At 38.8% G+C, this 12,261-nt stretch overlaps 1 protein-coding gene and 1 non-coding gene across 4 annotated transcripts in view; both read right to left on the bottom strand.

Annotated features, from left to right (window-relative positions):
• Nucleotides 1–233: 233 nt before the first annotated feature.
• LOC111341916 (uncharacterized) lies at nucleotides 234–2,768 on the bottom strand. 3 transcript variants are annotated; one of them, XM_088754898.1, is made up of 3 exons: nucleotides 2,654–2,768; nucleotides 1,591–2,256; nucleotides 234–1,397 (listed from the first exon to the last, which is right to left on the bottom strand). In XM_088754898.1, the coding sequence occupies exons 2-3, from the start codon at nucleotides 2,238–2,240 to the stop codon at nucleotides 956–958; spliced, it is 1,092 nt and encodes a 363-aa protein (XP_088611024.1). In that variant the 5' UTR covers nucleotides 2,241–2,256; nucleotides 2,654–2,768; the 3' UTR covers nucleotides 234–955. The 3 variants fall into 3 exon arrangements, with proteins under 3 accessions (XP_088611024.1, XP_088611023.1, XP_088611025.1); XM_088754897.1 differs by lacking the exon at nucleotides 2,654–2,768 and adding an exon at nucleotides 2,435–2,570; XM_088754899.1 differs by lacking the exon at nucleotides 2,654–2,768 and adding an exon at nucleotides 2,368–2,389.
• A 5,148-nt stretch (nucleotides 2,769–7,916) lies between these two features.
• The window catches only part of LOC111347602 (uncharacterized), a 7,499-nt gene continuing 3,154 nt past the window's right edge, over nucleotides 7,917–12,261 (bottom strand). Inside the window, exons 3-4 of the transcript XR_015999214.1 lie at nucleotides 11,309–11,852; nucleotides 7,917–10,018 (exon numbers count right to left, since the gene is read on the bottom strand). This is a non-coding gene — a transcript (uncharacterized LOC111347602). The remainder of the gene's footprint in view (nucleotides 10,019–11,308; nucleotides 11,853–12,261) is intronic.

Below are 12,261 nucleotides of genomic sequence, written 5' to 3'. Positions count from 1 at the left end.
GAGAGTGAGATGTAATGCTTAAAGTGAATATGAAAGGGACCTTTCCAGTAATGAACACTGCCTGAGCAGTAGTGAAAATAAGGTCTAAAAAACATTTATCATCATTCTTCATCATACACTCATCATTTCGCGGCTTTATTACGAACCAACAAAATAACCGAAGGTATAATCTTTTCAGTTCCTACCGTGACAGGTTGTGACGATACAAGGACTACGAAGAAACCGTAGGCAACTCAAAATAATTTCACGGTGGCATCCACCGTCGTTTAATTCATATCAAAACTTTTCCCTGCAGAAGTATCTCAATAGATATTATTTGAAAAGAGAGCACTTTTTGAATCAGCGACTTAAGCCAAAAGAGCCGCTAAATTTGCGAGCAAGTTATTAGCTGTAACCATTTAATTATGGGTTGAATGTCAGTTAGACTATTAGAATGTCATTATATTCTTGAATCATCTTTTGTAGATTAGGGTAATCATTAACATGTGGGATGCAGTAGGTTTCCTGTTTTGCACGTGAGACAAATATTTTACAAAAATCTCTTCTAACGTTGTTAGACAACCTCTAGTTCTTTTTAATGCGATAAAATTTGTGCTTTACCAGTAGCCACATGCAGTCTTTAACTGTCATGATATTCTTCAAACATTTAAACCCTAAAAGCTCAAGTCATCAAGAAATGCTATAAAAATCATTATAATGATATTTTGAAGAAATACAATATATAAACAGCAGGCTAACACGCGAATTGGCTTCACTCATGGAATATTTTTTATATCCCTACAGAGTAGAAAATTTTTCAACAAAGGAAATTACTTCGTATTTATAAAATACCTTTATAAAACACATTTTTACTTCTTCCGCTGGAAAAAAGTCAAAACAGGGCAGAGGAAACTCAAACCCGCCTATTTTCTTCTAATGAAGTTCCTTTTTTGATTACTACTAATTTCTTTCCTCTTCATAATGTTAAACTTCGCATCTTGACTAATGTTACAGCCCTCCGTCTTCTCCTAGCTGCGAGCTTCTGCTTAAGAAAACTTAATATGGACCTCGTGTACAGTTTCCCATCCTTAACCTGGAACAAAGGGGCATGATTTTTACCTTCTTGCTCAAGACTTGGGATGATGTCAGTGATTACAGCGGTGTTGAGATCTTTAGATGGATAATTGTAAGCCTCAAACACTTGGTCGACTGATTTTCTAACGGCCTCGATCACAAACTTTAGGTTGTCTTTTTCGTCTTCATTCAGAAGCAGTCCATCGCCGAATACTATCCACTTATCGCCTCTTTTATTTGTCACCTGGAGGCCCATTTTACCATCTTCATCGTGCATATGCTTGCTCAAGTAATGACCAAGATTGCGTGGGATAATTCTCTTAGCCAAGGCAACTCTGGGTGTCCTGCAAACAGAATTTCAGCAAAGGAATACTCAATTTTTTTTTAGATTATTCTGACAAACGAAAGAGACTTGAAAAAACCAAAACTTGAACGTTATGTATTACGCACGTACATGACAATTGGCAGTGCGCAGATAAAAGCGACAATGCACATCACAACGATCACGGTAATGACAATAACAATCATGATTTGTACCGAATGTGTCCACTCGAGAAGCTGTCAGTCAGGAAGTGGCAGGCAAAGCCATCTATTGATAAGGCTTCGTGTATCAAATTCTCCTTCTCTTCAGCGTTAGTTTTACAACTCGCCTCTCTAGCTTTCTCCATCGCCAACTTGTGACCCGTTACATAAGCTTCTTTGGCGTAGGGAAGAAAATGGTCATGATTAGTTTTAGCTAACTTCAACATTCGGCCGTGTTTGACCGGCAGAAACCAAAACCATTTACCCCCAGTGATTTCATCCCACAATTTATCTTTGAGGCTCTGAAGATTTTGGGTTTCGTCTTCCAATGCAGCCAAAAGTTTATTCAACTCTGGCTTCAACTTTTCCTTTGGCTCTCGTGCCAGTGAGTTGTATGCGTCAATAAAGCGCCGATAGCGATCATCGTCAGTCTGATTGTAGGGATCGATAATTGGCTGCTTGGGTACGCCATAGAAATCTCCAGCCAGTGCTATAATTTGCCCCAGAGACAGCACCAAACCATTGGGAAGCTTAAGGCTGTCTAGTCTGCTCCAATTTTCTGACGTCATGCAAACTTTATGCCCAATGTAGTTGTGTTCAAATGGTGCAAAATCCACCGCGTCTTTTCCATGATGATCAACATCAATTTGTTTCGTCTGCTCCATGTTGGCGGATTCGTTTCTGGATAATAAGAAACAGATGGGAATTCACATATAGTTACTCAAATTTCTACTTCGTCTAAAAGGTCTTGAACTGTTAAAAATAGCACACATAACCTCAAACTTTGAATACCTATGTAGTTAGCTGAAGCTAGCGGAATAATAACTCTAAAACAGAGGTTATATTCGGAGATTCTTACCAGTTTCTATATGATGTGAGACCTGATATTACTGACTGAAAATCAATGTACAAATGAACTTTAAATGTATTTCTCAATCTTATAGAGGCCCAAATGTTCGACTTCCTCTCTGTCAGGGGCTACGGAGTTGGTCATCTGGGGTTTTCCCGGTTTCTCGTCTACCAATCTGTTATCCCTTATTAGGCTAAAGAAACATTTTATTTGATGTACGTGACCTACCTTCAACCTCCGTTGTTAGTGCAAACGCGGAAAAAAATTCTCTAGACTCTTCCAAACCCGTGGAAGATGTTGTAATTCGTCTTCCTGTCATTTAAATAACCTAAATTTAGGTATTTAGAGGTCGCCACATATTTGTGTACACATCTTGCTTGAGGACATGGTCCTTTAATCTGACGGGTATTGTTACAGTGAATTATTTTTCGAATAAACTCGTAATCGTTATTTCAAATAATGCTCGTTTGATATTTGCAGCAGTTTAGGACTCACATTTTAAATTTTGCTGAGTTTTAACCAATGAATTAGTAAGAGTTGTGGTCATGAATTATTACAATCGTAAAATATAACCGCAGGCTTGAATTATGTAAATAGACAAAAAGTTGGAAAGGCAGTTCATTAATTTCCTTTTATCAGGAGCAAAACACCAAGGTAGAATACCTCATTCAAAATAAATCATCATTAATAAGCAATGAATCAAAGAGACCCACGTCAAACAGAGGTCAGGCAACAGAGAAATATCATTCTCAACAAATTAACATTTCCTCATTCTTAATTTTGTGAATTTTCTTTTTACTCGGCATTGGGTCTGTTGGATCCCGAGACGATTAATATGTTCCACTTCAATGGTGCAAAACGCACAACACCAAATTGTCCAATACAGCTGTTTCCCGACTTTAACCCTTCTGGAGGGGCAAACTATGACGAGGCTGGTAAAGATTGTAAAAAGAACGCGCAGTACAATATACCTTTCTTCACATCAGAACCCGGCGACAGGTCCGAAGAGTGGGGTATAAACGCACACGAAGGAAGGCCCAGACATCACACGCAAGTTAGTTCTCGTACCGATTTTTAACATTCTGTCAACATTAGTAAAGATAAAAGCAAAGGCCCGTAGCCTTCGAGCACCACCGCCATAGGAACAATAAACTATTAGCATCTGAAATTTCACAATTGTAACCCTCCTCGGGAAAATGTGCACTGAGGTGAACGTATTGGCACAGAAAAATGACACGCTAGATAATCAGGCACGGGGTAAAATGACACGGCGGATACTAAGCGGCGTGTATGATGGCACAATACTAATTTTGCTGTGTCAATCGACGCACAGTTTAGGGTCGTGAAAAAGAGAAGATCTTGAAAATAAAGATCTAGCAAAACTCTACCACGCCTACATATGTATCAGACTACATAAAAACGACACAGACGACAAAAAGACACAAACACAAAGAGGCAAAGAGACTACCGTTCTATAAACAAAATGAAATTTTTTTTTGTTCCTCTAAGAATTCATCAAGTCATTTTAAAAGAGCAGACCCTCCTCCCCCACCTCAATTCAATAAATATATCCTATATATATCAAACTGCTGGTAAAATTATTCTGAAAGGCAATATACACTGAAAGGTAACAACATATTCCCTTTTACATGTTCCGTTTTGCGCGAACATTGGCAGCAACTTGGAATCTTAGCCAAATTTATCAAGGAAACGTGGAGGAGAAAGTGCAGGATTTTTATTCTTCACATGAATAGAACACTTCAGTTTCTCGTCTAACCAATCTGTCACAGTCCCTTTTTAGGCTATAGAAACATTTCATTTGATGTGCGCCGGTCGCCTACCTTCAACTTCCGCTGTTAGTGCAAATGCGGAAAAAGTTTCTCCAGACTCTTTCAAATTCGTGGAAGATGATGTAATTCGTCTTCCTGTCAGGTAAACAACCTCAATTTATGTCGCAATGCATGACAAAATGTCTTCAATACGGTCTCAATAATTTGAGTTTGGCGCTATTTTGGCTGCCACCTCACTGAATCTGTCAGTGAGATGTTTCGCAATTAAATCCTTTTTGATTTTGTCACGCAACAGCGGTAAGTGTATAGTGGGACAGGCTGTGGGCAAAATTTGATCGGATCGTCCAATTAAAATCACGAGAATAATCTAATTTTGGAACTGGTTACTGAGGGATAAAATAAAATACAACTATGTGGCTCAGACTACAAAGGATTTCCATAGGGTAAGAGGCTTCCTGTTAGCTTCGGCTTCTCAACTTCACGCTTTAATCATTATCGTACCCAATAGTATTGATTTTGGAGACAACACCAGAGGTCGCCACGTATTTGTGTACAAACCTCGCTTGATGACATGGGCGGGCAATCCCGACGGGTATTTTAACAGGTTTCAGAGAAAATTATGCCATAACGAATTATTTTTCGACTTAAGTGTCCCTGTCTGAGAAAGTGTTCCAGGGGAAAAAAGTGGTGGTCAACCGATTCGGCTGAACCTTGGCACAAAAGTTGAGTGTCATAAGATATTTCAAAAGCCACTTTGGCTCACTTCTCTGACTGTTTGTTCTGGAGTTTCAGGGGGGAGTCCCATTTGCGGCCTGTGGAGCACTAAAAACTCATCCTTCTTGGTGGCATTTTGAAAGTGCTATAAAACTCCATTGGTAAATTCTGCTGCCAAATGAATTTGACCATGGACTCTACTATAGTGGATCTTTTACTTCATAAATGTAACTTTGTTCTCAAGTCATTAGACAGAGAGGGGCCTGGGGCTAAAGTTAGGTCAAATTGAAGTCAAAATCATTACCCGAAATTGCTATTTTTCAAAAAACCATAACACTCACCTGCCTTCTTGCATAAATTCCATACCAGATCCAGTATGTACTTTAGTGACCCATTTATCAAAATCAGTTGAGAAAAATTTGGCTTAATAAGGTTTGTTAGGTTTTTGGCACAAACTCTCCATGCCCCTCTCAGGTCAAGAAAAATGGTGTTTTGAGCCTAATTCATGCTATAAACAGATCAATTTCTTGAGCTAAAGCCTTTATTTTGTAATAGGTGCATGAAAATGTAACATTAAAGCCAATCCATTGTCATTATCTGGAAATACCACGACTTATAGCTTACAAATGCTCTAAGAAGGCCTCTGATTAGCACTACATACACCCGGGTTTAGCAAATAAAGGTAATTTTTTTCCTTTGAAAACCTAGTACCCATCATAGAGCACAAATGACGAAGTTCTCACCTAGATATGACAATCTTTTTTAGAGATGCTTGAACTTCCTCCGATTTATATTTTTCAGGTCATATTCCATACATACTCAGTATACTCACAAGCATGCAAAGTCTCTATAATTTTTTTCAGGTCTGACTTTCACTATTGCTCAAATAGTGCTTTACTGCGAAGGATCGTGCTCATATACGTCTCATAACCGCAGTTCACTCATATGTTTCATATGTTTGTTGTTGTTTTCTCTATATTTTGTTGGACCCATTTTTGATACAATATGAAGTGAGCTTAATGATAACGACCGTTAACAGAAGATCTATGGTTAAACTTTTGATAGCCTTGCTAGCTCTTGTAAATACGCATGATGGCATCAGTAAAAGAGCAAGTTAATACATACAAGTTGTAGTGAGTAGCGTCCCGGTGACTTGTGATCCATCCTATTTCCCTGGTACGTTAGAGCTTATTAAATCAATTCATCCGGCAGTAAATAAGAAATCCACAGTTAGGAGAGCTGGATAACAAATATTTTGTGTTGCAGTTTATATGAAACATACCACGCAACAGCTCGATATGCGATTGTTATTGTATCGACTACCTTACTATATTGGAGGTGAGAGTGAAAGGACTGGACCAAGTCGAGGAGTCACGCAACCTTCACGGAGTTTTGAGTAACGCGGGTTTGTCGACCATCACTTGCGGTAATCACAGGAATTTGCTAACTGTAGAAGAGGCTCATAATACGAAGGCTTAGGATTAGCAATACTTATAATTTCAACGTCAAAAAACTTGTACAATGACTGTAGTTGACTAAGGTTTTGCTATTGCAACACCTTGGCTAATCTTCCCTTGGCAGAAAGTTTGCGAAAGTTGAAATCTTCATACAAAAGAGAATTGGAAAACAACCAAACTATTTTTGAGACATATGTCCTAAACCCTTTTCATAGGAAAAAAAAAATAATTGAATTATTGTTTGGACGGGACGTTGAGAGGACCGCTCTTGGCGAGAGTTGCAGTTGAAAAGCCACATGGTACATTTATGCGCGTGTACGAGCCCTTTCTTATATTTTGAATTACCTGTGCTTGTAGCTTTGGCATCACCCAGTCTTCCTCTCGCCCCAGACGCACCTGACCCCTTGTAATTGTGTTTTAACCAAGCAGTCATGTCAGTATCGCGAGACAACAAAGGATTCAATCCTGTTTCGTGCAGAGCCTATGACACGGCACCGCACTGATCATTTACCCCTCTAAAGGAACAAAGCCGGGCGCCATCGTAAAATTCTCCTGAACCTTCTTATCGCTACACTTTTAATACTTGATAAGGACACAAACATTTACGCTTGAATATTGGGGGAGGGATGGAAACTCGGTCCAGTCCTAATACTCTCACGTTAAAAATGGCGGGTCCTATTGGCATCATCTCATGTCTCGTGAGGAATATTTCATTTTAAACAGCAGCAATAATTTTTTGTCATCCAGCTCTTCTGACTGTGGTTTCCCTCTTTGTTGGATGGCTCCATTTATTCAGTTCAAAAGTACCTAAGATATCTGGTGGATCGCAAGTCACCTGGACGGTGCTCACTGCGGCACGCAAGCTTAATATGTATGCACGGTCGTGCTCGCTTATATTAGTGATAGGTATTTGCGAGAGCTATTCAGCCTATTCAAAGGTCAGACGTGGATCATCTTTTAACGATCGTTTTAATCTTAGCTTAATGGTTAAGGCCCGGGTTAAGGTCACTTTATTTTCAAGTAAAAAACGGTCTGACAAAATATAGAGACAGCATGCTTGGAATATAATACGTATCGTATGAAAATATGACCTGCCAAACATAGATCAGAGAAAATTCAAGCATCTTTTCAAAAATATTGTCATATCTAGGTCAGAACACCGTCATTTGTGCTCTATGATGGGTTCAAGGTTTTCATTTATTACTTTACTCTATTTTGCTAACCCACTGAGTGTTTGTAGTGCTAATCAAAGGCCTTCTTAGAGCATTTGTAAGCTATGAGTCGAGATATTTCGGAATAATGATACTGATTTGGCTTTAATGTTTCATTTTCATTCACCTGATACAAATTAAAGGCCTTATGTCAAGAATTTGGTTTGTTTATAGCATGAATTATGCTCAAACTCCATTTTTCTTGGCCTGTGAGGGGCATGGAGAGTTTGTGCCAAAAACCTAACAAACCTTATTAAGCCAAATTTTTCTCAACTGATTTTGATAAATGGGTTACTTAAGTACATGGTCAAATTCATTTGGCAGCAGAATTTACCAATGGAGTTTTATAGCACTTTCAAAATGCCACCTAGAAGGATGAACTTTTGGTGCTCCACAGGCCACAAATGGGACCCCCCCTGAAACTCCAGAACAAACAGCCAGAGAAGTGAGCCAAAGTGGCTTTTGAAATAACTTATGACACTCAACTTTCGTGCCAAGTTTCAGCCGAATCGGTTGACTATCACTTTTGGCCCCTTGAACACTTTCTGAGACAGGGACACTTAACTCGTGATAATTATTTCAGATGATACTCGTTTCATATCTGCCGCAATTTAGGACCCACAGTTTTACATTTTGCTGAGTTGCAATAGATGAATTAGTACTGGTAAGACTTGTGGTCATGAATTATTACAATCGTAAAATATAACCGCAGGGTTGAATAATATAAAAAAAAGTTGGAAAAGCGGGTTCATTAATTTTTTTTAATCATGTTACGGAAAAATTTAGGGATTTTTCCGTGTGGTTGTTCAGGCATATTTATTTGTTGTTTTCGGCATTTTAGCGTTTTCAATTCATGCGAGTTTCTTCGTTGTTGTTAATCAACTAAACAGAAATTAGTTGCCTTGATTTAATCCGCACTATCTATTGACAAGCTGTCACGTTTCTCTGGAGCATATATTGTAAATGTTTGCGGTACAGGAGCTAGATCTCTGGTGTTAAACAGTAGTTGCTGAAATCCGACTAAAATACAGATCGTTACGAACCGTATACTTCCCCTTTTATTTCTCTTGTTAGGTAGTTTAAGTTGAAGTAACCCTCTTCCGTCTATTTCCTGGCAGAATGTGTTTGTAATCAAGCTTTTATGTCAATGATTTTGGGGAGATAGTCAGCGACCACGATCCAGACTGATTTCACTATTATTCTTATCATCTTATTTTTTTTTCCTTTGGATTTATCTCCGTACATGTGATGCTCTACCGCTAAGCCGTAGTGAGAAAACTCTAACTCTATCTAGGGGAGTTAGGAAATTCTTAGTTTCAGTATGTGACGAGCACTCTGCCTTCTGGTAAAATCTGAAAGTGTCAAGTGAATTAATGAAATAAGAAAAAAAGTGATTTCATTTTAATCAACATTTACTCACATGATACTTTCGGCATTATTTATATAATGAATGAAGTTTGAAAAGGAATGTCAGTCTTCAGTGACTAACACTCTCTCCCGCTCTATTGTATTTGCTACTGTAGAATATGTGCTCAGTGTAAAAATAAAGTGTAATTCTGCTGCAAGTTAGATCTGTGTTCAAACGTTGTGACTTTAAACGACAGATAGTTTACAGTATGAAATTAAACTAGATTACAGGCAGATTTAAAACCCTAAAAAGGAACGCAGACTAAACAGTTTAACTATCACACTGGCCAACCTTTGGAGGACGGCGCTAAAAGAACCCGCGTACGCACACTTCTACCTTGGTATGCTACGCCCACTTCTGGTTAGAACACTTACTAAAAGTATTGGTAAAGCAAACGGACCTTGATTTTCTTCTCAAAAAAATAAGTCTTCTTACATCCATTTAACATACTGATGAATAATAACTGAAAAGAGGAATGAAATAAAAGGAAAAACACCCGTACACATGTAGTGTAGTCTGTACTCAAAAGTGCGCCAAGACGAATCTTCATCAGTTTATATTGCTGAGTTTTCTGGTTTGTACTGGACTGCCAGCTTCGTCCCTGTCGACAGCCCCCACCAATTAGAGATTGTATTGGCATCTTGCAGATCATTTATGTTGGACCGCCTGTATAATTTTCCGTCTGACTTTACTTGGAACAAAGGACAGTTGTTTTTCTCTTTATCGTCAACAAATGGGATGATGTTAGTAACCTCAGCTGTGTCGATAACTTTTTTTTAGGGTCTCGGTATGCTTCATGCACCTGGTTGACTGATTTCTGAGTTGCCTCGACAATATATCTGAAGTTGTCTTTGCTTTTATGAAGCAATCCATCACCATAGGCAATCCACTTGTCTCCTCTGATATTTGTTACTCGCAGGCCAAACGTCCCGTCTTCATCGTGCATGCGCCAACTCAGGTAATGGCCATCTATGTGAAGACTGGTAGCGTTTCCTAACTCTACTCTTGGTGTCCTGAGGGGAAAATAATTTTATCCATTTAAAATGATAGATGTGAAGCATGGAAACACGGGTGTCATAAAAGAAAGTTTCCTACTGCAAAAACTTTCCTTGCCATTTTTGGGACAAGGAGACTTGTCATGGACCAATTTGCCACAGTATGATCAACATGAATTGAACTGATAAAAGAGATAGTCCCGCCCCAGGCCCCTACCCCTCTTTCTTTCTCTTTTTGGAAAAGGAAAAACAATAGTAAAATCTATGGCCCTCCTCCGTTTCCTAAGTGTGAAGCTTTTACTTTTTCCTCCCAACGTTACACTATCAAATTTTATAGCAGTAACATGTTTAGAGAAACATAGGGGACTATCAGTTTTCCGATTTGAAGTGGACGTGATGCCAGTTAATCCATATTCCTTGACTGCCAAACAAATCCAACAGATAAACCGCTTGTTGGAATAAATATCATTATTCCTGGCTGATCTGCGTGTTGACAAAACACTTTGATTCAGGCAAACCTGATTCGTGGTTACGCAGTGTTAGTTAATCAGCCAAAATTTCGTAGAGGGTAGCAACTAAAAGTGTTTGCACACCATACTAGCAAACCCATAACCCCCTTGTGGTACAAGGAGGAATGGGGATGGTGTAAAAATTAGTGTAAAAATTTGGCTTAATAAGGTTTGTTAGGTTTTTGGCACAAACTCTCCATGCCCCTCACAGGCCAAGAAAAATGGAGTTTTGAGCATAATTCATGCTATAAACAAAAATTTCTGGAAGGCCTGGTGATGCTGATTTGCATATGCATGAGCTTTCTAAGGAAGTTCTTAAAACATTCTATCAAATAATGCTGTTTTTTAAGCTTCTGGAATGTTCTGGAATACTTTGTAAGCGTATATAAGGACTTAGTCGCATGGAAGCAGTAAGCTGTTTCTCTCGGGAATCACAGAATGTTTGGAAAGCTATATCGAGAGAGATAGCTGGTGTGGAAGATTGTTCATTTCAATGATCTCTAGAGAACACTGTGAGACCGTGTTAGTGGCGAGCTAACTTATAGTCAGCAGTGGGCTTAAGTGCGTTATTATGGATAATTACTGTATTGTCTATCGAAATCGCTCCAAGGTAAGAATATTAGACGTCGTTTAATAAAGTAGTTGAGTTTGTAAGATTTAAAAGTTTTTCTGTCGGTTGAGTTTTACTGTTACACAGTGGCTCGGATAGAACCCCCTAGATGAAATTAAAAAATAGAACAAAAAAAAACAAACAAAACAAAAGACGAGATGGGGTTGTACATGCGAGGGTTAAGCATACCTAATGTGCCCACTAGCAAAGCTGTCAGTGAGAAAGTGACAAGCAAACGCTTCCATGGCATATGCTTCGTGGAGAAGTTGAGTCTTCTCGTCTTCTGTGCTTCCTTGACTCGCTTCTCTTGCTTTCCGCATGGCCAACTGATGGCCAGTCAGATAAGCGCTATTGGCGTGTGGTAGAAAATGGTCATGGTTGTTCATGGCCAACTTCAGCATTCGTCCTGGTTTCACCGGAAATCCACCGACCCATTTTCCACCCGTGATCTCATCTTGTTTTCTGTCCGCCGTGTTTTCATCTGCAATAGCAATAAGCATGTGTAATTCTTCTACTTTATCGTCAGGCGCACGCGCTATCGTGTTGAACGCAGCCATGAATTGCTTATAACGGCCGGCGTCTTCTTCGTCAAATGGATCAATGATGGGACATTCCGGTATACCATAAAAATCCCCCGCCAAGGCTAAAATGTGCTCAAATTTGATTTTTACGCCATTGGGAAGGGTAAGTTGTTGTCTGTCTTCTTTCTCAGGGTGCACTTGTTCTCCGATGTCTTCCTGTTAAGTGGTTGCAAAGTATTCTCCATCAGTCAAATCCCTAGACATATTTAAGATAAATGTATCGTGATGAAAAAAAAAATATATAGTTTTTTTATAATAATAATATAACAATAACCGCGGTTATAATAGTAATAATCATAAAAATTTGTTATATTGAATCTTGAAAAAACAAGGCAGACATAAAGAAAGAAAGAAAAAACGTTTTTCGAGGTAGTGTATACCGCTCAAGGCTACAGACAGAGGACAGTAATCAAACAGTAATTCGCGAATGGCTCTTAAAAAATTGTCGACAGCTTGCGTTTTTTGCTATAATCCTTGATTATCGTTGCATTACTTTTGCACAGTTGTGGAACTTTTGGTGAACTACTAAAAACAGGTGTGGTGATAGAAAGCTTTTTTCTC

The sequence above is a fragment of the Stylophora pistillata genome, chromosome 3, assembly GCF_964205215.1.
Source record: "Stylophora pistillata chromosome 3, jaStyPist1.2, whole genome shotgun sequence".
NCBI lineage: Eukaryota > Metazoa > Cnidaria > Anthozoa > Scleractinia > Pocilloporidae > Stylophora > Stylophora pistillata.
The sequence above is the reverse complement of the archived record's forward strand: the minus strand, read 5'-3'. Positions and strand labels throughout refer to the sequence as shown.

What these genes read in the sequence shown, in the direction of transcription:
- LOC111341916 (XM_088754898.1), bottom strand. Translation starts at nt 2,240, where the DNA reads ATGGAGCAGACGAAACAAATTGATGTTGATCATCATGGAAAAGACGCG. An exon ending in TTCTCGAGTGGACACATTCG is followed by an intron (nt 1,398 to 1,590) that starts GTACAAATCATG and finishes TTCTGTTTGCAG; the next exon opens with GACACCCAGAGTTGCCTTGG.